This window comes from Anomaloglossus baeobatrachus, chromosome 7, assembly GCF_048569485.1.
Source record: "Anomaloglossus baeobatrachus isolate aAnoBae1 chromosome 7, aAnoBae1.hap1, whole genome shotgun sequence".
Taxonomy (NCBI): domain Eukaryota; kingdom Metazoa; phylum Chordata; class Amphibia; order Anura; family Aromobatidae; genus Anomaloglossus; species Anomaloglossus baeobatrachus.
Genome location: NC_134359.1, coordinates 299,466,022 through 299,492,692, shown reverse-complemented (window position 1 = coordinate 299,492,692; position 26,671 = coordinate 299,466,022). Strand labels below are relative to the sequence as shown.

The following is a 26,671-nucleotide window of genomic DNA, read 5'->3' as shown; positions in this document are numbered from 1 at the left end:
CTCCTTGCGGGCAGAGTCCTCTCTCCTCCTTGCGGACAGGGTCCTCTTTCCTCCTCGCGGGCAGGGTCTTCTCTCCTCCTCGCGGGCAGGGTCCTCTCTCCTCCTCGCGGGCAGGGTCCTCTCTCCTCCTCGCGGGCAGGGTCCTCTCTCCTCCTCGCGGGCAGGGTCCTCTCTCCTCCTCGTGGGCAAGGTCCTCTCTCCTCCTCGCGGGCAGGGTCCTCTCTCCTCCTTGCGGGCAGGGTAATCTCTCCTCCTCGCGGGCAGGGTCCTCTCTCCTCCTCGCGGGCAGGGTCCTCTCTCCTCCTCGCGGGCAGGGTCCTCTCTCCTCCTCGCGGGCAGGGTCCTTTCTCCTCCTCGCGGGCAGGGTCCTCTCTCCTCCTTGCGGACAGGGTCCTCTTTCCTCCTCGAGGGCAGGGTCCTCTCTCCTCCTTGCGGGCAGGGTCCTCTCTCCTCCTCGCGGGCAGGGTCCTCTCTCCTCCTTGCGGGCAGGGTCCTCTCTCCTCCTTGCGGACAGGGTCCTCTTTCCTCCTCGCGGGCAGGGTCTTCTCTCCTCCTTGCGGGCAGGGTCCTCTTTCCTCCTCGCGGGCAGGGTCCTCTCTCCTCCTCGCGGGCAGGGTCCTCTCTCCTCCTCGCGGGCAGGGTTCTCTCTCCTCCTTGCGGACAGGGTCCTCTCTCCTCCTTGCGGACAGGGTCCTCTTTCCTCCTCGCGGGCAGGGTCCTCTCTCCTCTTGTGCCTTGTATCATTCATGATTATTGTCCTTTCTCACATGTAAATCGCCATGGAATAAATAATAATAATAATAATAATAATAATAATAATAATAATAATAATCTCCCTGCGCTGACAGAGCGCCTGTGCTGTGGGCTATTTTTTTGTGCTGATGGCCTTTTAAGGCTTCCAGTGCCTGGTTACAGTAACTAGGAAGTAGGCGTGGCCAGAAGAGCAGGAAGCGGACACAAATATGGAGAGAAGAGGCATCAACACCGGGGGCAGCTCCGGCTCCGACTGGGAAGGTGAGAGACAGGCGCACTACAAGGCCCAGCATTGTATCTATCAGCCCTGGTGGCACTACAAGGCCCAGCATTGTATCTATCAGCCCTGGTGGCACTACAAGGCCCAGCATTGTATCTATCAGCCCTGGTGACACTACAAGGCCCAGCATTGTATCTATCAGCCCTGGTGACACTACAAGGCCCAGCATTGTATCTATCAGCCCTGGTGACACTACAAGGCCCAGCATTGTATCTATCAGCCCTGGTGACACTACAAGGCCCAGCATTGTATCTATCAGTCCTGGGGGCACTACAAGGCCCAGCATTGTATCTATCAGCCCTGGGGGCACTACAAGGCCCAGCATTGTATCTATCAGCCCTGGTGACACTACAAGGCCCAGCATTGTATCTATCAGTCCTGGGGGCACTACAAGGCCCAGCATTGTATCTATCAGCCCTGGGGGCACTACAAGGCCCAGCATTGTATCTATCAGCCCTGGTGACACTACAAGGCCCAGCATTGTATCTATCAGCCCTGGTGACACTACGAGGCCCAGCATTGTATCTATCAGCCCTGGGCGCACTACAAGGCCCAGCATTGTATCTATCAGCCCTGGGGCACTACAAGGCCCAGCATTGTATCTATCAGCCCTGGTGACACTACAAGGCCCAGCATTGTATCTATCAGTCCTGGGGCACTACAAGGCCCAGCATTGTATCTATCAGCCCTGGTGACACTACAAGGCCCAGCATTGTATCTATCAGCCCTGGTGACACTACAAGGCCCAGCATTGTATCTATCAGCCCTGGGGGCACTACAAGGCCCAGCATTGTATCTATCAGTCCTGGTGACACTACAAGGCCCAGCATTGTATCTATCAGTCCTGGTGACACTACAAGGCCCAGCATTGTATCTATCAGCCCTGGGGACACTACAAGGCCCAGCATTGTATCTATCAGTCCTGGGGGCACTACAAGGCCCAGCATTGTATCTATCAGCCCTGGTGACACTACAAGGCCCAGCATTGTATCTATCAGCCCTGGTGACACTACAAGGCCCAGCATTGTATCTATCAGCCCTGGGGCACTACAAGGCCCAGCATTGTATCTATCAGCCCTGGTGACACTACAAGGCCCAGCATTGTATCTATCAGCCCTGGGGGCACTACAAGGCCCAGCATTGTATCTATCAGCCCTGGTGACACTACAAGGCCCAGCATTGTATCTATCAGCCCTGGGGGCACTACAAGGCCCAGCATTGTATCTATCAGTCCTGGTGACACTACAAGGCCCAGCATTGTATCTATCAGCCCTGGTGACACTACAAGGCCCAGCATTGTATCTATCAGCCCTGGTGGCACTACAAGGCCCAGCATTGTATCTATCAGCCCTGGTGACACTACAAGGCCCAGCATTGTATCTATCAGCCCTGGGGGCACTACAAGGCCCAGCATTGTATCTATCAGCCCTGGTGACACTACAAGGCCCAGCATTGTATCTATCAGCCCTGGTGGCACTACAAGGCCCAGCATTGTATCTATCAGCCCTGGTGACACTACAAGGCCCAGCATTGTATCTATCAGCCCTGGTGACACTACAAGGCCCAGCATTGTATCTATCAGCCCTGGTGGCACTACAAGGCCCAGCATTGTATCTATCAGCCCTGGGGGCACTACAAGGCCCAGCATTGTATCTATCAGCCCTGGGGGCACTACAAGGCCCAGCATTGTATCTATCAGTCCTGGTGACACTACAAGGCCCAGCATTGTATCTATCAGCCCTGGTGACACTACAAGGCCCAGCATTGTATCTATCAGCCCTGGTGACACTACAAGGCCCAGCATTGTATCTATCAGCCCTGGTGACACTACAAGGCCCAGCATTGTATCTATCAGCCCTGGTGACACTACAAGGCCCAGCATTGTATCTATCAGCCCTGGTGACACTACAAGGCCCAGCATTGTATCTATCAGCCCTGGTGACACTACAAGCCCCAGCATTGTATCTATCAGCCCTGGTGACACTACAAGGCCCAGCATTGTATATATCAGCCCTGGTGACACTACAAGACCCAGCATTGTATCTATCAGCCCTGGTGACACTACAAGGCCCAGCATTGTATCTATCAGCCCTGGTGACACTACAAGGCCCAGCATTGTATATATCAGTCCTGGTGACACTACAAGGCCCAGCATTGTATCTATCAGCCCTGGTGACACTACAAGGCCCAGCATTGTATCTATCAGCCCTGGTGGCACTACAAGGCCCAGCATTGTATCTATCAGTCCTGGTGACACTACAAGGCCCAGCATTGTATCTATCAGCCCTGGTGACACTACAAGGCCCAGCATTGTATCTATCAGCCCTGGTGACACTACAAGGCCCAGCATTGTATCTATCAGCCCTGGGGGCACTACAAGGCCCAGCATTGTATCTATCAGCCCTGGGGGCACTACAAGCCCCAGCATTGTATCTATCAGCCCTGGGGACACTACAAGGCCCAGCATTGTATCTATCAGCCCTGGGGACACTACAAGGCCCAGCATTGTATCTATCAGCCCTGGTGACACTACAAGGCCCAGCATTGTATCTATCAGCCCTGGTGACACTACAAGGCCCAGCATTGTATCTATCAGTCCTGGTGACACTACAAGGCCCAGCATTGTATCTATCAGCCCTGGTGACACTACAAGGCCCAGCATTGTATCTATCAGCCCTGGTGACACTACAAGGCCCAGCATTGTATCTATCAGCCCTGGTGACACTACAAGGCCCAGCATTGTATCTATCAGCCCTGGTGACACTACAAGCCCCAGCATTGTATCTATCAGCCCTGGTGACACTACAAGGCCCAGCATTGTATCTATCAGCCCTGGTGGCACTACAAGGCCCAGCATTGTATCTATCAGCCCTGGGGGCACTACAAGCCCCAGCATTGTATCTATCAGCCCTGGGGACACTACAAGGCCCAGCATTGTATCTATCAGCCCTGGGGACACTACAAGGCCCAGCATTGTATCTATCAGCCCTGGTGACACTACAAGGCCCAGCATTGTATCTATCAGCCCTGGTGACACTACAAGGCCCAGCATTGTATCTATCAGTCCTGGTGACACTACAAGGCCCAGCATTGTATCTATCAGCCCTGGTGACACTACAAGCCCCAGCATTGTATCTATCAGCCCTGGTGACACTACAAGGCCCAGCATTGTATCTATCAGCCCTGGTGGCACTACAAGGCCCAGCATTGTATCTATCAGTCCTGGGGGCACTACAAGGCCCAGCATTGTATCTATCAGCCCTGGTGACACTACAAGGCCCAGCATTGTATCTATCAGTCCTGGTGACACTACAAGGCCCAGCATTGTATCTATCAGCCCTGGTGACACTACAAGCCCCAGCATTGTATCTATCAGCCCTGGTGACACTACAAGGCCCAGCATTGTATCTATCAGTCCTGGTGACACTACAAGGCCCAGCATTGTATCTATCAGCCCTGGTGACACTACAAGGCCCAGCATTGTATCTATCAGCCCTGGTGACACTACAAGGCCCAGCATTGTATCTATCAGTCCTGGTGACACTACAAGGCCCAGCATTGTATCTATCAGCCCTGGTGACACTACAAGGCCCAGCATTGTATCTATCAGCCCTGGTGACACTACAAGGCCCAGCATTGTATCTATCAGCCCTGGTGACACTACAAGGCCCAGCATTGTATCTATCAGTCCTGGTGACACTACAAGGCCCAGCATTGTATCTATCAGCCCTGGTGACACTACAAGGCCCAGCATTGTATCTATCAGTCCTGGTGACACTACAAGGCCCAGCATTGTATCTATCAGCCCTGGTGACACTACAAGGCCCAGCATTGTATCTATCAGTCCTGGTGACACTACAAGGCCCAGCATTGTATCTATCAGCCCTGGTGACACTACAAGGCCCAGCATTGTATCTATCAGTCCTGGTGACACTACAAGGCCCAGCATTGTATCTATCAGCCCTGGTGACACTACAAGGCCCAGCATTGTATCTATCAGCCCTGGTGGCACTACAAGGCCCAGCATTGTATATATCAGCCCTGGTGACACTACAAGGCCCAGCATTGTATCTATCAGCCCTGGTGACACTACAAGGCCCAGCATTGTATCTATCAGCCCTGGTGACACTACAAGGCCCAGCATTGTATCTATCAGCCCTGGGGGCACTACAAGGCCCAGCATTGTATCTATCAGTCCTGGTGACACTACAAGGCCCAGCATTGTATCTATCAGTCCTGGTGACACTACAAGGCCCAGCATTGTATCTATCAGCCCTGGGGCACTACAAGGCCCAGCATTGTATCTATCAGCCCTGGTGACACTACAAGGCCCAGCATTGTATCTATCAGCCCTGGGGGCACTACAAGGCCCAGCATTGTATATATCAGCCCTGGTGGCACTACAAGGCCCAGCATTGTATCTATCAGCCCTGGGGACACTACAAGGCCCAGCATTGTATCTATCAGTCCTGGTGACACTACAAGGCCCAGCATTGTATCTATCAGTCCTGGTGACACTACAAGGCCCAGCATTGTATCTATCAGCCCTGGTGACACTACAAGGCCCAGCATTGTATCTATCAGCCCTGGTGGCACTACAAGGCCCAGCATTGTATCTATCAGCCCTGGGGGCACTACAAGGCCCAGCATTGTATATATCAGCCCTGGTGGCACTACAAGGCCCAGCATTGTATCTATCAGCCCTGGGGGCACTACAAGGCCCAGCATTGTATCTATCAGTCCTGGTGACACTACAAGGCCCAGCATTGTATCTATCAGTCCTGGTGACACTACAAGGCCCAGCATTGTATCTATCAGCCCTGGTGACACTACAAGGCCCAGCATTGTATCTATCAGCCCTGGTGGCACTACAAGGCCCAGCATTGTATATATCAGCCCTGGTGACACTACAAGGCCCAGCATTGTATCTATCAGCCCTGGTGACACTACAAGGCCCAGCATTGTATCTATCAGCCCTGGTGACACTACAAGGCCCAGCATTGTATCTATCAGCCCTGGGGACACTACAAGCCCCAGCATTGTATCTATCAGCCCTGGTGGCACTACAAGGCCCAGCATTGTATATATCAGCCCTGGTGGCACTACAAGGCCCAGCATTGTATATATCAGCCCTGGTGACACTACAAGGCCCAGCATTGTATCTATCAGTCCTGGTGACACTACAAGGCCCAGCATTGTATCTATCAGCCCTGGGGACACTACAAGCCCCAGCATTGTATCTATCAGCCCTGGTGACACTACAAGGCCCAGCATTGTATCTATCAGCCCTGGTGACACTACAAGGCCCAGCATTGTATCTATCAGTCCTGGTGACACTACAAGGCCCAGCATTGTATCTATCAGCCCTGGGGACACTACAAGCCCCAGCATTGTATCTATCAGCCCTGGTGACACTACAAGGCCCAGCATTGTATCTATCAGCCCTGGTGGCACTACAAGGCCCAGCATTGTATCTATCAGCCCTGGTGACACTACAAGGCCCAGCATTGTATCTATCAGCCCTGGTGACACTACAAGGCCCAGCATTGTATCTATCAGCCCTGGTGACACTACAAGGCCCAGCATTGTATCTATCAGTCCTGGTGACACTACAAGGCCCAGCATTGTATCCATCAGCCCTGGTGACACTACAAGGCCCAGCATTGTATATATCATCCCTGGGGGCACTACAAGGCCCAGCATTGTATCTATCAGCCCTGGTGACACTACAAGGCCCAGCATTGTATCTATCAGCCCTGGGGGCACTACAAGGCCCAGCATTGTATCTATCAGTCCTGGAGGCACTACAAGGCCCAGCATTGTATCTATCAGCCCTGGGCGCACTACAAGGCCCAGCATTGTATCTATCAGCCCTGGTGACACTACAAGGCCCAGCATTGTATCTATCAGCCCTGGTGACACTACAAGGCCCAGCATTGTATCTATCAGCCCTGGGGGCACTACAAGGCCCAGCATTGTATCTATCAGTCCTGGTGACACTACAAGGCCCAGCATTGTATCTATCAGTCCTGGTGACACTACAAGGCCCAGCATTGTATCTATCAGCCCTGGGGGCACTACAAGGCCCAGCATTGTATCTATCAGTCCTGGGGGCACTACAAGGCCCAGCATTGTATCTATCAGCCCTGGTGACACTACAAGGCCCAGCATTGTATCTATCAGCCCTGGTGACACTACAAGGCCCAGCATTGTATCTATCAGCCCTGGGCGCACTACAAGGCCCAGCATTGTATCTATCAGCCCTGGTGACACTACAAGGCCCAGCATTGTATCTATCAGCCCTGGTGACACTACAAGGCCCAGCATTGTATCTATCAGCCCTGGGGGCACTACAAGGCCCAGCATTGTATATATCAGCCCTGGTGACACTACAAGGCCCAGCATTGTATCTATCAGCCCTGGTGACACTACAAGGCCCAGCATTGTATCTATCAGCCCTGGTGACACTACAAGGCCCAGCATTGTATCTATCAGCCCTGGTGACACTACAAGGCCCAGCATTGTATCTATCAGCCCTGGTGACACTACAAGGCCCAGCATTGTATCTATCAGCCCTGGGGGCACTACAAGGCCCAGCATTGTATCTATCAGTCCTGGTGACACTACAAGGCCCAGCATTGTATCTATCAGCCCTGGTGACACTACAAGGCCCAGCATTGTATCTATCAGCCCTGGTGACACTACAAGGCCCAGCATTGTATCTATCAGTCCTGGTGACACTACAAGGCCCAGCATTGTATATATCAGCCCTGGTGGCACTACAAGGCCCAGCATTGTATCTATCAGCCCTGGTGACACTACAAGGCCCAGCATTGTATCTATCAGTCCTGGTGACACTACAAGGCCCAGCATTGTATATATCAGCCCTGGGGGCACTACAAGGCCCAGCATTGTATCTATCAGCCCTGGTGACACTACAAGGCCCAGCATTGTATCTATCAGTCCTGGTGACACTACAAGGCCCAGCATTGTATCTATCAGCCCTGGTGACACTACAAGGCCCAGCATTGTATCTATCAGCCCTGGTGACACTACAAGGCCCAGCATTGTATCTATCAGCCCTGGTGACACTACAAGGCCCAGCATTGTATCTATCAGCCCTGGGGGCACTACAAGGCCCAGCATTGTATCTATCAGCCCTGGTGACACTACAAGGCCCAGCATTGTATCTATCAGCCCTGGTGACACTACAAGGCCCAGCATTGTATCTATCAGCCCTGGGGGCACTACAAGGCCCAGCATTGTATCTATCAGCCCTGGTGACACTACAAGGCCCAGCATTGTATCTATCAGCCCTGGTGACACTACAAGGCCCAGCATTGTATCTATCAGCCCTGGGCGCACTACAAGGCCCAGCATTGTATCTATCAGCCCTGGTGACACTACAAGGCCCAGCATTGTATCTATCAGTCCTGGTGACACTACAAGGCCCAGCATTGTATCTATCAGCCCTGGTGACACTACAAGGCCCAGCATTGTATCTATCAGTCCTGGGGGCACTACAAGGCCCAGCATTGTATATATCAGCCCTGGGGGCACTACAAGGCCCAGCATTGTATATATCAGCCCTGGGGCACTACAAGGCCCAGCATTGTATATATCAGCCCTGGGGGCACTACAAGGCCCAGCATTGTATCTATCAGCCCTGGGGCACTACAAGGCCCAGCATTGTATCTATCAGCCCTGGTGACACTACAAGGCCCAGCATTGTATATATCAGCCCTGGGGGCACTACAAGGCCAGCATTGTATCTATCAGCCCTGGTGACACTACAAGGCCCAGCATTGTATCTATCAGTCCTGGTGACACTACAAGGCCCAGCATTGTATATATCAGCCCTGGGGGCACTACAAGGCCCAGCATTGTATCTATCAGCCCTGGTGACGCTACAAGGCCCAGCATTGTATCTATCAGCCCTGGGGGCACTACAAGGCCCAGCATTGTATCTATCAGCCCTGGGGGCACTACAAGGCCCAGCATTGTATCTATCAGCCCTGGGGGCACTACAAGGCCCAGCATTGTATCTATCAGCCCTGGTGACACTACAAGGCCCAGCATTGTATCTATCAGCCCTGGGGGCACTACAAGGCCCAGCATTGTATCTATCAGCCCTGGGGGCACTACAAGGCCCAGCATTGTATCTATCAGCCCTGGGGGCACTACAAGGCCCAGCATTGTATCTATCAGCCCTGGGGGCACTACAAGGCCCAGCATTGTATCTATCAGCCCTGGTGACACTACAAGGCCCAGCATTGTATCTATCAGCCCTGGGGGCACTACAAGGCCCAGCATTGTATCTATCAGTCCTGGGGGCACTACAAGGCCCAGCATTGTATCTATCAGCCCTGGTGACACTACAAGGCCCAGCATTGCATCTATCAGCCCTGAGGGCACTACAAGGCCCAGCATTGTATATATCAGCCCTGGGGGCACTACAAGGCCCAGCATTGTATATATCAGCCCTGGGGGCACTACAAGGCCCAGCATTGTATATATCAGCCCTGGGGGCACTACAAGGCCCAGCATTGTATCTATCAGCCCTGGTGACACTACAAGGCCCAGCATTGTATCTATCAGCCCTGGGGGCACTACAAGGCCCAGCATTGTATCTATCAGCCCTGGTGACACTACAAGGCCCAGCATTGTATCTATCAGTCCTGGTGACACTACAAGGCCCAGCATTGTATCTATCAGCCCTGGTGACACTACAAGGCCCAGCATTGTATCTATCAGCCCTGGTGACACTACAAGGCCCAGCATTGTATCTATCAGCCCTGGTGACACTACTAGGCCCAGCATTGTATCTATCAGCCCTGGTGACACTACAAGGCCCAGCATTGTATCTATCAGCCCTGGGCGCACTACAAGGCCAGCATTGTATCTATCAGCCCTGGTGGCACTACAAGGCCCAGCATTGTATCTATCAGCCCTGGTGACACTACAAGGCCCAGCATTGTATCTATCAGTCCTGGTGACACTACAAGGCCCAGCATTGTATCTATCAGCCCTGGTGACACTACAAGGCCCAGCATTGTATCTATCAGCCCTGGTGACACTACTAGGCCCAGCATTGTATCTATCAGCCCTGGGGGCACTACAAGGCCCAGCATTGTATCTATCAGCCCTGGGGGCACTACAAGGCCCAGCATTGTATCTATCAGCCCTGGTGACACTACAAGGCCCAGCATTGTATCTATCAGCCCTGGTGACACTACAAGGCCCAGCATTGTATCTATCAGCCCTGGTGACACTACAAGGCCCAGCATTGTATCTATCAGCCCTGGTGACACTACAAGGCCCAGCATTGTATCTATCAGCCCTGGTGACACTACAAGGCCCAGCATTGTATCTATCAGCCCTGGGGGCACTACAAGGCCCAGCATTGTATATATCAGCCCTGGGGGCACTACAAGGCCCAGCATTGTATCTATCAGCCCTGGTGACACTACAAGGCCCAGCATTGTATCTATCAGCCCTGGGGGCACTACAAGGCCCAGCATTGTATCTATCAGCCCTGGGGGCACTACAAGGCCCAGCATTGTATCTATCAGCCCTGGTGACACTACAAGGCCCAGCATTGTATCTATCAGCCCTGGGGGCACTACAAGGCCCAGCATTGTATCTATCAGCCCTGGTGACACTACAAGGCCCAGCATTGTATCTATCAGCCCTGGTGACACTACAAGGCCCAGCATTGTATCTATCAGTCCTGGTGACACTACAAGGCCCAGCATTGTATCTATCAGCCCTGGTGACACTACAAGGCCCAGCATTGTATATATCAGCCCTGGTGACACTACAAGGCCCAGCATTGTATCTATCAGCCCTGGTGACACTACAAGGCCCAGCATTGTATCTATCAGTCCTGGGGGCACTACAAGGCCCAGCATTGTATCTATCAGCCCTGGTGACACTACAAGGCCCAGCATTGTATCTATCAGTCCTGGGGGCACTACAAGGCCCAGCATTGTATCTATCAGTCCTGGGGGCACTACAAGGCCCAGCATTGTATCCATCAGCCCTGGTGACACTACAAGGCCCAGCATTGTATCTATCAGCCCTGGGGGCACTACAAGGCCCAGCATTGTATCTATCAGCCCTGGTGACACTACAAGGCCCAGCATTGTATCTATCAGTCCTGGTGACACTACAAGGCCCAGCATTGTATCTATCAGCCCCGGGGGCACTACAAGGCCCAGCATTGTATCTATCAGCCCCGGGGGCACTACAAGGCCCAGCATTGTATCTATCAGCCCTGGTGACACTACAAGGCCCAGCATTGTATCTATCAGCCCTGGTGACACTACAAGGCCCAGCATTGTATCTATCAGCCCTGGGGGCACTACAAGGCCCAGCATTGTATCTATCAGCCCTGGTGGCACTACAAGGCCCAGCATTGTATCTATCAGCCCTGGTGACACTACAAGGCCCAGCATTGTATCTATCAGCCCTGGGGGCACTACAAGGCCCAGCATTGTATCTATCAGCCCTGGTGAAACTACAAGGCCCGGCATTGTATCTATCAGTCCTGGTGACACTACAAGGCCCAGCATTGTATCTATCAGCCCTGGGCGCACTACAAGGCCCAGCATTGTATCTATCAGCCCTGGTGACATTACAAGGCCCAGCATTGTATCTATCAGCCCTGGTGACACTACAAGGCCCAGCATTGTATCTATCAGCCCTGGGGGCACTACAAGGCCCAGCATTGTATCTATCAGCCCTGGTGAAACTACAAGGCCCAGCATTGTATATATCAGCCCTGGTGACACTACAAGGCCCAGCATTGTATATATCAGCCCTGGTGACACTACAAGGCCCAGCATTGTATCTATCAGCCCTGGTGACACTACAAGGCCCAGCATTGTATCTATCAGCCCTGGTGACACTACAAGGCCCGGCATTGTATCTATCAGCCCTGGTGACACTACAAGGCCCGGCATTGTATCTATCAGTCCTGGTGACACTACAAGGCCCAGCATTGTATCTATCAGCCCTGGGCGCACTACAAGGCCCAGCATTGTATCTATCAGCCCTGGTGACATTACAAGGCCCAGCATTGTATCTATCAGCCCTGGTGACACTACAAGGCCCAGCATTGTATCTATCAGCCCTGGTGACACTACAAGGCCCAGCATTGTATCTATCAGCCCTGGTGACACTACAAGGCCCAGCATTGTATCTATCAGTCCTGGGGGCACTACAAGGCCCAGCATTGTATCTATCAGCCCTGGTGACACTACAAGGCCCAGCATTGTATCTATCAGCTCTGGAGACACTACAAGGCCCAGCATTGTATCTATCAGTCCTGGGGGCACTACAAGGCCCAGCATTGTATCTATCAGTCCTGGGGACACTACAAGGCCCAGCATTGTATCTATCAGCCCTGGTGACACTACAAGGCCCAGCATTGTATCTATCAGCCCTGGGGGCACTACAAGGCCCAGCATTGTATCTATCAGCCCTGGTGACACTACAAGGCCCAGCATTGTATCTATCAGCCCTGGGGACACTACAAGGCCCAGCATTGTATCTATCAGCCCTGGTGACACTACAAGGCCCAGCATTGTATCTATCAGCCCTGGTGACACTACAAGGCCCAGCATTGTATCTATCAGCCCTGGTGACACTACAAGGCCCAGCATTGTATCTATCAGCCCTGGTGACACTACAAGGCCCAGCATTGTATCTATCAGCCCTGGTGACACTACAAGGCCCAGCATTGTATCTATCAGCCCTGGTGACACTACAAGGCCCAGCATTGTATCTATCAGTCCTGGTGACACTACAAGGCCCAGCATTGTATCTATCAGTCCTGGTGACACTACAAGGCCCAGCATTGTATCTATCAGCCCTGGGGGCACTACAAGGCCCAGCATTGTATCTATCAGCCCTGGTGACACTACAAGGCCCAGCATTGTATCTATCAGTCCTGGTGGCACTACAAGGCCCAGCATTGTATCTATCAGTCCTGGTGACACTACAAGGCCCAGCATTGTATCTATCAGCCCTGGTGACACTACAAGGCCCAGCATTGTATCTATCAGCCCTGGTGACACTACAAGGCCCAGCATTGTATCTATCAGTCCTGGGGGCACTACAAGACCCAGCATTGTATCTATCAGCCCTGGTGACACTACAAGGCCCAGCATTGTATCTATCAGCCCTGGTGACACTACAAGGCCCAGCATTGTATCTATCAGTCCTGGTGACACTACAAGGCCCAGCATTGTATCTATCAGTCCTGGGGGCACTACAAGGCCCAACATTGTATCTATCAGCCCTGGTGACACTACAAGGCCCAGCATTGTATCTATCAGCCCTGGTGACACTACAAGGCCCAGCATTGTATCTATCAGTCCTGGGTGCACTACAAGGCCCAGCATTGTATCTATCAGCCCTGGGGGCACTACAAGGCCCAGCATTGTATCTATCAGCCCTGGGGGCACTACAAGGCCCAGCATTGTATCTATCAGCCCTGGGGGCACTACAAGGCCCAGCATTGTATCTATCAGCCCTGGGGGCACTACAAGGCCCAGCATTGTATCCATCAGCCCTGGTGACACTACAAGGCCCAGCATTGTATCTATCAGCCCTGGTGACACTACAAGGCCCAGCATTGTATCTATCAGCCCTGGTGACACTACAAGGCCCAGCATTGTATCTATCAGCCCTGGGGGCACTACAAGGCCCAGCATTGTATCTATCAGCCCTGGTGACACTACAAGGCCCAGCATTGTATCTATCAGCCCTGGGGGCACTACAAGGCCCAGCATTGTATCTATCAGCCCTGGGGGCACTACAAGGCCCAGCATTGTATATATCAGCCCTGGGGGCACTACAAGGCCCAGCATTGTATCTATCAGCCCTGGTGACACTACAAGGCCCAGCATTGTATCTATCAGCCCTGGGGGCACTACAAGGCCCAGCATTGTATCTATCAGCCCTGGTGACACTACAAGGCCCAGCATTGTATCTATCAGTCCTGGGGGCACTACAAGGCCCAGCATTGTATCTATCAGTCCTGGGGGCACTACAAGGCCCAGCATTGTATCTATCAGCCCTGGTGGCACTACAAGGCCCAGCATTGTATCTATCAGCCCTGGGGGCACTACAAGGCCCAGCATTGTATCTATCAGTCCTGGTGACACTACAAGCCCCAGCATTGTATCTATCAGCCCTGGTGACACTACAAGGCCCAGCATTGTATATATCAGCCCTGGTGACACTACAAGACCCAGCATTGTATCTATCAGCCCTGGTGACACTACAAGGCCCAGCATTGTATCTATCATCCCTGGTGACACTACAAGGCCCAGCATTGTATCTATCATCCCTGGTGACACTACAAGGCCCAGCATTGTATCTATCAGCCCTGGTGACACTACAAGGCCCAGCATTGTATCTATCAGCCCTGGTGACACTACAAGGCCCAGCATTGTATCTATCAGCCCTGGTGACACTACAAGGCCCAGCATTGTATCTATCAGCCCTGGGGACACTACAAGGCCCAGCATTGTATCTATCAGCCCTGGGCGCACTACAAGGCCCAGCATTGTATCTATCAGCCCTGGTGACACTACAAGGCCCAGCATTGTATCTATCAGCCCTGGTGGCACTACAAGGCCCAGCATTGTATCTATCAGTCCTGGTGACACTACAAGGCCCAGCATTGTATCTATCAGCCCTGGTGACACTACAAGGCCCAGCATTGTATCTATCAGCCCTGGTGACACTACAAGGCCCAGCATTGTATCTATCAGCCCTGGTGACACTACAAGGCCCAGCATTGTATCTATCAGCCCTGGGGGCACTACAAGGCCCAGCATTGTATCTATCAGCCCTGGGGGCACTACAAGGCCCAGCATTGTATCTATCAGCCCTGGGCGCACTACAAGGCCCAGCATTGTATCCATCAGCCCTGGGCGCACTACAAGGCCCAGCATTGTATCTATCAGCCCTGGTGACACTACAAGGCCCAGCATTGTATCTATCAGCCCTGGTGACACTACAAGGCCCAGCATTGTATCTATCAGTCCTGATGACACTACAAGGCCCAGCATTGTATCTATCAGCCCTGGTGACACTACAAGGCCCAGCATTGTATCTATCAGCCCTGGGGGCACTACAAGGCCCAGCATTGTATCTATCAGCCCTGGTGACACTACAAGGCCCAGCATTGTATATATCAGCCCTGGTGGCACTACAAGGCCCAGCATTGTATCTATCAGCCCTGGGGGCACTACAAGGCCCAGCATTGTATCTATCAGCCCTGGTGACACTACAAGGCCCAGCATTGTATCTATCAGCCCTGGTGACACTACAAGGCCCAGCATTGTATCTATCAGCCCTGGGGGCACTACAAGGCCCAGCATTGTATCTATCAGCCCTGGGGGCACTACAAGGCCCAGCATTGTATCTATCAGCCCTGGGCGCACTACAAGGCCCAGCATTGTATCTATCATCCCTGGGGGCACTACAAGGCCCAGCATTGTATCTATCAGCCCTGGTGACACTACAAGGCCCAGCATTGTATCTATCAGCCCTGGGGGCACTACAAGGCCCAGCATTGTATCTATCAGCCCTGGTGACACTACAAGGCCCAGCATTGTATCTATCAGCCCTGGTGACACTACAAGGCCCAGCATTGTATCTATCAGCCCTGGGCGCACTACAAGGCCCAGCATTGTATCTATCATCCCTGGGGGCACTACAAGGCCCAGCATTGTATCTATCAGCCCTGGTGACACTACAAGGCCCAGCATTGTATCTATCAGCCCTGGGGGCACTACAAGGCCCAGCATTGTATCTATCAGCCCTGGGGGCACTACAAGGCCCAGCATTGTATCTATCAGCCCTGGTGACACTACAAGGCCCAGCATTGTATCTATCAGTCCTGGGGGCACTACAAGGCCCAGCATTGTATCTATCAGCCCTGGGGGCACTACAAGGCCCAGCATTGTATCTATCAGCCCTGGGGCACTACAAGGCCCAGCATTGTATCTATCAGTCCTGGTGACACTACAAGGCCCAGCATTGTATCTATCAGCCCTGGTGACACTACAAGGCCCAGCATTGTATCTATCAGTCCTGGTGACACTACAAGGCCCAGCATTGTATCTATCAGCCCTGGTGACACTACAAGGCCCAGCATTGTATCTATCAGTCCTGGGGGCACTACAAGGCCCAGCATTGTATCTATCAGCCCTGGGGCACTACAAGGCCCAGCATTGTATCTATCAGCCCTGGTGACACTACAAGGCCCAGCATTGTATCTATCAGCCCTGGGCGCACTACAAGGCCCAGCATTGTATCTATCAGCCCTGGTGACACTACAAGGCCCAGCATTGTATCTATCAGCCCTGGTGACACTACAAGGCCCAGCATTGTATCCATCAGCCCTGGTGACACTACAAGGCCCAGCATTGTATCTATCAGCCCTGGTGACACTACAAGGCCCAGCATTGTATCTATCAGCCCTGGTGACACTACAAGGCCCAGCATTGTATCTATCAGCCCTGGGCGCACTACAAGGCCCAGCATTGTATCTATCAGCCCTGGGGGCACTACAAGGCCCAGCATTGTATCTATCAGCCCCGGGGGCACTACAAGGCCCAGCATGAATTATCACTAGTACAGATCCTGGCAATATACAGCTGCAAAAACAGAGTCTTCTTGTAATGTGTGGAGAGGTTCTGCAGCAGCTGCGGTTTGTCACTGTCTGTGTCGTGTTACAGAGGAGGCGGATGATGACGCGACCCCCGAACCGCAGACGCAGCACCGCTCTCACTGGAGGAACCTGTCCGCGTTCTGGTACGTCCTGGGGGGTCACATACTTAGGAGCTGTCGTGGTGGGGGGTGGGGGGGGGGGTCACATGCTTAGGAGCTGTGGGGGTGGGGTGGGGGTCACATACTTAGGAGCTGTCGTGGGGGGGGGGAGTCACATACTTAGGAGCTGTCGTGGGAGGGTCACATACTTATGAGCGCTCACCTGACCCTCTCGCTCGCAGGTTGCTGGGGCTGTGTAATAACTTCGCCTACGTGGTGATGCTGAGCGCCGCACACGACATCCTGAGGACGGAGACCAATCAGACAGTGCAGGTGAGTGGGGGATATGGAGGTGATGGGGGGGATATGGGGTGCCGGGGGGGATATGGAGGTGATGGGAGGATATGGGGGTGCGGGGGGGGATACGGAGGTGATGGGGGGGGGGATATGGAGGTGATCGGGGGAGGGGATATGGAGGTGATGAGATATAGAGGTGATGGGGTGATATGGGGGTGGGGGGGGATATGGAGGTGATGGGGGGGATATGGAGGTGATGGGAGGATATGGGGGTGCGGGGGGGGATACGGAGGTGATGGGGGGGGATATGGAGGTGATGAGATATAGAGGTGATGGGGTGATATGGGGGTGGGGGGGATATGGAGGTGATAGGGAGGGATATGGGGGTGCGGGGGGGGATACGGAGGTGATGGGGGGGATATGGAGGTGATGAGATATAGAGGTGATGGGGTGATATGGGGGTGGGGGGGATATGGAGGTGATAGGGAGGGATATGGGGGTGCGGGGGGGGATATGGGGGTGGGGGGGATATGGAGGTGATAGGGAGGGATATGGGGGTGCAGGGGGGGGATATGGGGGTGCGGGGGAGGGATATGGAGGGGTGTGTTGTGTAACGTCTCCTTACATCGGGGCTCGTGACTATGAGAATTTTGGTTATTATGAGGAAGTGAAGATGTTGATGTGGAGTCTGCAGAGTGTGAGCGCAGCTCCGGAGGCCTCCAGTGCCGGGGTGCAAGCTGCTGCTGCTGCTGCGGCGCCTCTTCTCCTCCGCTTCACATCTTGCTTCTCTTCTAGGTGAATGTGACAAACTCCAGCCAATACGACTGCAACGAGATCTCCACCGCTGTGAGTAATCAGCTTAAAGGGGTCTCCACCGCTCCGGGCACAGGGGCTGCAGACGACCCCTGGAATAGGATGTGTCGCCATCACTGTTCCCGGTATAACCGCCCTCTGTATTACAGGCCGTGCTCCTCGCCGACATCCTGCCCACCCTGGTGATAAAGCTCAGCGCGCCCCTCTACATCCACCAGATCCCGTACAGGTAAGGGTTAATCCCAATGTAATCTCCTCCCTGTACATGTCTATACCGCCGTCTCCCGCTCTCTGCGCCGCCGTCTCCCGCTCTCTGCGCCGCCGTCTCCCGCTCTCTGCACCGCCGTCTCCCGCTCTCTGCACCGCCGTCGTCTCTTCTCTGACTTCTCGCTCTCTGCACCGCCGTCTCTTCTCTGACTTCTCGCTCTCTGCACCGCCGTCTCTTCTCTGACTTCTCGCTCTCTGCTCCCGCCGTCTCTTCTCTGACTTCTCGCTCTCTGCTCCCGCCGTCTCTTCTGACTTCTCGCTCTCTGCTCCCGCCGTCTCTTCTGACTTCTCGCTCTCTGCTCCCGCCGTTTCTTCTCTGACTTCTCGCGCTCTGCGCCGCCGTCTCTTCTCTGATTTCTCGCTCTCTGCACCCGCCGTCTCTTCTCTGACTTCTCTGCCTCTGCGCCGCCGTCTCTTCTCTGACTTCTCGCGCTCTGCGCCGCCGTCTCTTCTCTGATTTCTCGCTCTCTGCACCCGCCGTCTCTTCTCTGACTTCTCTGCCTCTGCGCCGACGTCTCTTTCTCACTTCTCTGCCTCTGCGCCGCCGTCTCTTCTCTGACTTCTTGGTCTCTGTGCCGCCGTCTCTTCTCTGATTTCTCGCTCTCTGCACCCGCCGTCTCTTCTCTGATTTCTCGCTCTCTGCACCCGCCGTCTCTTCTCTGATTTCTCGCTCTCTGCACCCGCCGTCTCTTCTCTGACTTCTCGCGCTCTGCGCCGCCGTCTCTTCTCTGATTTCTCGCTCTCTGCACCCGCCGTCTCTTCTCTGACTTCTCTGCCTCTGCGCCGACGTCTCTTTCTCACTTCTCTGCCTCTGCACCGCTGTCTCTTTCTCACTTCTCTGCCTCTGCGCCGCCGTCTCTTCTCTGACTTCTCGGTCTCTGTGCCGCTGTCTCTTCTCTGACTTCTCGGACTCTGTGCCACCGTCTCTTCTCTGACTTCTCACTGTTATGATCTAGAGACCACAAAAAGATCTTTCAAAAATCCCATTAAAAGCTTGATGATAATGCACAAAGAGTATTTGGAAACTGACAGCTGCAAGCCCCTGACTACAACAACACAACTAGAAGTAACGGTGGAGAGTTCCTAACAAAACTAACCAACCTCAAACAATGAGGAATCCTGACTTGCCTCAGAGCAGCCCCAAAGGAAAGTAAAAGCCCCCAACATATAACAATGGTGATGTAAAAAAAAAAACAACACAGATGGAAGATATAGAATAAGCAAAGTGAGGCCCTGCTAGCTAGATACAAAAGTATAGGAGAGATTATTGGTTGCAGCCAGCAAAAACCCTGAATAATACAAACACCTGATAATCAAATATTCCCTTAAGGATCACACGATCTTTTCTCCCGCTATATCAGGAACTCTTGTGCAAATATAATAGAAAAGATCCTAACTACAAAAAACACATGAGATACAAAAATACAAATCCTGATCAGACCGGGAGTAACAACTCACTTTCTTGCTGAGAATAAATCATCCTCCAAAAATGGTGCAGGAAGATTATCCCCCAGCAAGAAACAAAAGGGAAACACAGGTTTAGGAAAAGGCATAAATCAAGCAGGAAAGCCCTTCAGCGCAAATTCAGCCCCAACCAAGCCCAGACCTAGAGAGCAAAACTCTTATCAGGCATGGCTGCAGACTCGGGATCACATGGGAACAGAACCGATACAAAAGAAAGAAAAAAAACGCTGTAGAAATCATTCCTGGAGAATCCAAAAAAGGCTCAAAAGGTAAAACAAAAACCTAAAGAGGCAGGCAAAAAGCCGAAAGGCTGGAGGACAAGAATTCAGGACATCTTCCCATGAGGCAAAAACTATAATTATCACCGGCAAAGGTTAGACAGAGACAGCTTTCCTTTATACCCCCAGGCTGGACTCAATAGGCTACCTGAAACCGCAATCATCTCCAACACCTGTCTGAGCGACAGACGCAGAATAAGGCTCACTACCAGCACTAGCCACCAGAGGGAGTCCAGAAACACTGCCAGGGACAGCACCATCTCTGATGGAATTCACAACATCTCCGTCTCTGCTCCCGCCATCTCTTCTCTGACTTCTCGGACTCTGCTCCCGCCGTCTCTTCTCTGACTTCTTGGTCTCTGCTCCCGCCGTCTTTTCTCTGCTCCCCGCGGTCTCTGCACTGATCTTCCGGTCTCTGCTCTTCCTCTTCAGTTACAGAGTGTCTCTGTGCATCGTTACGGCCGCGGCCAGTTTCCTGATTGTGTCGTTCTCTGCAGATGTCGCCGTCAGTCTCCTCGGTGAGTTCTGTGTTTTATGATGAGAATTTACTGACGGATGAAAATAATCAAACAGCGACAATCTACACACACCGCCACTCACCACCCGATTTATATTCTATCCCCAGGGGTCGTATTCGCCAGCGTCTCCTCAGGGGTCGGAGAAATCACCTTCCTCAGCCTCACAGCTTTCTTCTACAGGTAACAAACTGCACACAGGGATTAATATCCGTATACATCAACTGCAGTATTATAGTAGTATATTCTTGTACATAGGGGCAGTATTATAGTAGTTATATTCTTGTACATAGGGGCAGTATTATAGTAGTTATATTCTTGTATATAGGGGCAGTATTATAGTAGATATATTCTTGTACATAGGGGACAGTATTATAGTAGTTATATTCTTGTATATAGGGGCAGTATTATAGTAGTTATATTCTTGTACATAGGGGGCAGTATTATAGCAGTTATATTCTTGTACATAGGGGCAGTATTATAGTAGTTATATTCTTGTACATAGGGGCAGTATTATAGTAGATATATTCTTGTATATAGGGGCAGTATTATAGTAGATATATTCTTGTACATAGGGGCAGTATTATAGTAGATATATTCTTGTACATAGGGGACAGTATTATAGTAGTTATATTCTTGTACATAGGGGGCAGTATTATAGTAGTTATATTCTTGTATATAGGGGGCAGTATTATAGTAGTTATATTCTTGTATATAGGGGGCAGTATTATAGTAGTTATATTCTTGTACATAGGGGGCAGTATTATAGCAGTTATATTCTTGTACATAGGGGCAGTATTATAGTAGTTATATTCTTGTATATAGGGGGCAGTATTATAGTAGTTATATTCTTGTATATAGGGGGCAGTATTATAGTAGTTATATTCTTGTATATAGGGGCAGTATTATAGTAGTTATATTCTTGTACATAGGAGCAGTATTATAGCAGTTATATTCTTGTACATAGTGGCAGTATTATAGTAGTTATATTCTTGTATATAGGGGGCAGTATTATAGTAGTTATATTCTTGTATATAGGGGCAGTATTATAGTAGTTATATTCTTGTACATAGGGGCAGTATTATAGCAGTTATATTCTTGTACATAGGGGCAGTATTATAGTAGTTATATTCTTGTATATAGGGGGCAGTATTATAGTAGTTATATTCTTGTATATAGGAGCAGTATTATAGTAGTTATATTCTTGTACATAAGGACAGTATTATAGTAGTTATATTCTTGTACATAGGGGCAGTATTATAGTAGTTATATTCTTGCACATAGGGGCAGTATTATAGTAGTTATATTCTTGTATATAGGGGGCAGTATTATAGTAGTTATATTCTTGTATATAGGAGCAGTATTATAGTAGTTATATTCTTGTACATAAGGACAGTATTATAGTAGTTATATTCTTGTATATAGGGGGCAGTATTATAGTAGTTATATTCTTGTATATAGGAGCAGTATTATAGTAGTTATATTCTTGTACATAAGGACAGTATTATAGTAGTTATATTCTTGTACATAGGGGCAGTATTATAGTAGTTATATTCTTGCACATAGGGGCAGTATTATAGTAGTTATATTCTTGTATATAGGGGGCAGTATTATAGTAGTTATATTCTTGTATATAGGAGCAGTATTATAGTAGTTATATTCTTGTACATAAGGACAGTATTATAGTAGTTATATTCTTGTATATAGGGGGCAGTATTATAGTAGTTATATTCTTGTATATAGGGGGCAGTATTATAGTAGTTATATTCTTGTACATAGGGGCAGTATTATAGTAGTTATATTCTTGTACATAGGGGCAGTATTATAGTAGTTATATTCTTGCACATAGGGGCAGTATTATAGTAGTTATATTCTTGTATATAGGGGGCAGTATTATAGTAGTTATATTCTTGTATATAGGAGCAGTATTATAGTAGTTATATTCTTGTACATAAGGACAGTATTATAGTAGTTATATTCTTGTACATAGGGGCAGTATTACAGCGTTCTTCTCTCTGCAGTGACGTGGTCTCCTGCTGGTCCTCTGGTACCGGTGGTGCGGGGATCCTGGGCGCGCTCTCTTACCTGGGCCTCACGGCGGCGGGCCTTTCTCCCCGGACCTCGCTGCTTGTGATGCTTGTTGTCCCGGCTCTGCTCCTGGTTAGGTGAGTCGGGGGAGCGGATGGTGCTGATGATTGAACACTTTTCTTTCTTCTCTGCCACAATTTGTTACCAGTGAGTAAATATCTCTCTAATTCTCTGACACTTAGGCTATGTGCGCACGTTGCGTAAAAACATGCAGTTACGCTGCGCTTTGTAGCGCAGCGTAACTGCATGCGTCCAGCGTCCCCTGCACAGTCTATGGAGATTGTGCAGGGGCCGTGCGCACGTGGCGTCTAAGAGCGCAGCGCTTCGGCTACTGCCGAAGCGCTGCGCAAAAAGAAGTGACATGTCACTTCTTTCCTGCGCTTTGCCGGCAGCTCCTGCTCTGTCTATGGCAGGAGCTGCTGGCAGAGCGCATGGAATCGGCGCTCACTACGGACATTTCTGCAGCGATCTAAAGCGCACATGTGCTCTTCAGATCGCTGCAGAAATATCTGCAGGGCTAGTACGCAACGTGCGCACATAGCCTAACTGTACGGATCTCTCGGTGAAGGCGGCCATGTTTCCCTCTTTCTTCCCGCAGTTACTTTGTTCTCCTGCTCCCCCCGTCTTCTCTCCCACGATGGACGTTCCCCTCCAGTTACACTTCTGCGGACCGGTCGCACCAGCGTCCCCTCTTAGACGGACCATCGTCACCGCGAGTCTCGGGTACTGGGGCAGGACACTTTCTGGGGCCGGAGTGGCGCTAACCCGGAGGCTGTAGTTTCACTATTCGCTCTTTATCTGTTACAGGGACGCGCCCTCCTCAGACAATGGCCGATAAGTGGCGGATCGTTAAGGTGAGGGCATACAATATGTTATATACTCGCTGTATACTCCGCTGTACGCTCTCGTGATGCGGCCTCCATCCTTGCTTTCCTTCTTACAGTCTCTCTTGAAGTATATGCTGCCCTTGTCCCTCGTCTACTTTGCAGAGTATTTCATAAACCAGGGTCTGGTAAGTGTTAACCTTTGACCCCATTATATTGTGAGCCGGTGGGTGCTGGGGGTCTTATATTAGTTCATTTGTCTTTTTTGCAGTATGAGTTAATCTATTTTCCGAACATCAAGATGAGTCACTCGATGCAATACCGATGGTAAGGGGCAAGCGATGGCCAGAGGAGGTATTTGGGGGTTGTTACTTGCTGTGGGTGAAAAAGGGTTAAACGTTTCTATTATTTGTGGTTTATCTGAGAATAGGTGCCATAAGTTACATCAGTTGCGGATCCTCCAGTCTCCTATGATTTGATTTCCATTTCTAAAATGTGGTACCGTAATGGGGTTTGACGTGATGCCTGTATGAATTTTCTTTATGCGGATGTCGGATTAGTGGGGTGCACAGTCATGTCCAAAAGCTTTTTCCCCCGTTTTAATTTTTTCCCAAAATTGAAGTATTTCTCCCAGAAAATTATTGCAATTACACATGGTTTGTTATTTAAAAAAATGAAAATTGGAGATAATTTCACATGAAACCACAAAAATGGTCTGGACACAATAGTTTTCCCCTCCCCCCTCCTTGCTCTTTACCCTCTGGAATAAATCCCTTCCATCAGTCGCCTCCTGTCCCCGTCCACAGCTTCTTCCTCCTCTCACCTGGAGTCTCAGACTCTTCTTTATAAACGTCTCCAGGTCTCTCATAGCTGAATCTTCAGATCTCTCCTCAGGTGTCAATGGGATTTAGATCCGGTCTCTTTGCAGTCACTTCAGAACTCTCCAGCGATTTGTTTCCATCCATTTCTGGGCATCCTTGAAGTGTTTGGGGTCATTGTCCTGCTGGAGACCCCTGACCTAGGACTATACCCGGTTTTCTGACACTGGGCTCTACATTGTCACCCAGATTCATTGGTAATCTTCAGATTTTATGTTGTTTTGCGCACAATCAAGACCCCCAGTGCCAGAAGCAGCTACACAACCTCAAAACATGTCTGCCCTCCACCATGTGTGCCTGTAGGGGCTGTGTTCTTTACTTTGTAGGCCTCGTTCAGTTCTCACTAAACAGTAGAATGATACATTACCAAAAAGCTCTATCTTGGTCTCATCTGTCCACAAGACGCTTTTCCAGAAGGATTTTGGTTCCTCACGTACATTTTGGCTTTTTTCTGTCTGTGTCAGTAGTGGGGTCCTCCTGGGTCTCCTCCATAGCGTTTCATGTCATTCAGATGTGGATGGATAGTTCGCACTGACACTGATGCTCCTGAGCTGCAGGAACTTGATTGGGGCTTCGCCACCATCCGGCTTTCCCTGCGTTAGAACCATTCATCAGCTTTTCTCTGCTGTTCATGTCTGGGGAGATTATCTACAGTGCCATGGGTTGTAAACTTCTTGATTATGTTGCGCACCACGGACAAAGGAACATCAAGATCTCTGGAGATCTTGTCTCCTTGAGATTGATATTTTTGAACTATTTTGGTTCTCCAGTCCTCAAACAGTTCTCTTCTCCTCTTTCTGTTCTCCATGCTTAGTACGACACACACACACACACACACACACACACACACACACACACACACACACACACACACACACACACACACTGCACAGATTGAGGCAACGTCTCCCTTTTTTATCTGATTTCAGGTGTGATTTTCATATTGCCCACACCTGTTACTTGCCATGGGTGAGTGTAAATGGGCATCACACACTGGAAACAAAATTGTTTACTGAGCAATTTGGAAAAGTGCCAACAATTTTCTCAGGGCCATTTTTTTTTCTATGTGTAAATAAACATATGAATAACAAAATGTGTGTAATTGCAATAATTTTCTTGGAGAAATGCTTAATTTTCTGGAACAATTTCAAGGGTGCCAACACTTTCAGCCATTACTGTATGTTTACAGATTATTGCTTATCAGTGGCTGAAAACTACTGATCCATTGGTACCTATACAACCAGGCAGGGGTTATGTATGACCCCATCACGGTTCCTTTCTCGTATACAATTGCGAGTCAGAGGACAGAGCGGGGTAATACAATGACACCATGTCCTGACCCTGTGACTGGAGGCATACTAACGCCAATCCTTCTGTATCTCAGGTATCAGATGCTGTATCAGGCCGGTGTGTTTATTTCTCGATCCTCAGTCCAATGCTTTAAGATCCGGCACATTTGGGTCCTGGCCTGTCTTCAGGTAACTCGTCTTCGCCTCCCCCCAGGTGTGGAGTCCTAATGTCTATAGTAACATCCTTGATTTTGTGCCCGTAGTGTGGACTCGCCATCTTTCTTCTCGTGGGGGTGGCATATTTGTTCCTCCCGAGTGTGACGCTGCCGGGAATCTTCCTGATTATCATACTCGAGGGTCTTCTCGGGGGCGCTGCTTATGTCAACACATTCAACAACATTGCCATTGAGGTAACGGGGGCTCCGGGCCGCGCGGTTTTGTATTTTTGTCTCTCGGTGATCTGTACTTTTAATGTCTCCCACAGAGTAAACCGGAAGAGCAGGAATTCGCCATGTCCGTGGCCTGCGTGTCCGACACCCTGGGGATATCTCTGTCCGGAGCCATCGCCATCCCCGTCCATAACTACTTCTGTCGCCTCTCATGATGCCGGGGACGTTCTCCGCACCAGTGGGGTGTGATATGTGGGGGCTCGAATACGGAGGATCCTTCTTTTCCCAATGGTGGATGGTGCAGAGGACGGCGGCTCCGCACCGCTCCCGGATCAGGACTCATCATTTCTTCAGATCTGCTCTTGGTGTTGGGCGCCGCTTCTCTCCTCCGTCATGTGACATTTTCTACATCTGTAATTTATGATGCCTTTTTCACTAATCCTTTTATCACCTCTAAGGCATCAGGAAATATGCACCAATCAGAAGCGACTTTTCAGCCTCATTTGGCGGTCAGGACGCCCCTGCTGGTCACACTCAGTATTGTGGATTATCCTATAGTGTATCTGCTGTGCAGAGCGGGTGGAGGGACGCCAGGTAGTGTCCGTGTCCGCGTCCTCTCCGGGCCTCATAGGTTGAGATAGTTCGGGGTTTTTTTTTCCCAGTCTTCTGTTCCCAGTGCGGAGTTTTTATTTTTTGTCTTACTTTGTTAAACTTTACAATGTTAATTTGCTGATTAAATAAATTAAA

At 50.8% G+C, this 26,671-nt stretch overlaps 1 protein-coding gene across 1 annotated transcript; it reads left to right on the top strand.

The window, feature by feature from the left end:
• Window positions 1-941: 941 nt before the first annotated feature.
• Window positions 942-26,671, top strand: CLN3 (CLN3 lysosomal/endosomal transmembrane protein, battenin). Its single transcript, XM_075319591.1, has 15 exons — window positions 942-1,014; window positions 16,792-16,867; window positions 17,065-17,155; window positions 17,915-17,965; window positions 18,082-18,161; window positions 20,374-20,459; window positions 20,567-20,639; window positions 22,478-22,621; window positions 23,143-23,267; window positions 23,352-23,398; window positions 23,488-23,556; window positions 23,640-23,695; window positions 25,631-25,724; window positions 25,799-25,945; window positions 26,020-26,671. The coding sequence occupies exons 1-15, from the start codon at window positions 963-965 to the stop codon at window positions 26,137-26,139; spliced, it is 1,311 nt and encodes a 436-aa protein (XP_075175706.1). The 5' UTR covers window positions 942-962; the 3' UTR covers window positions 26,140-26,671.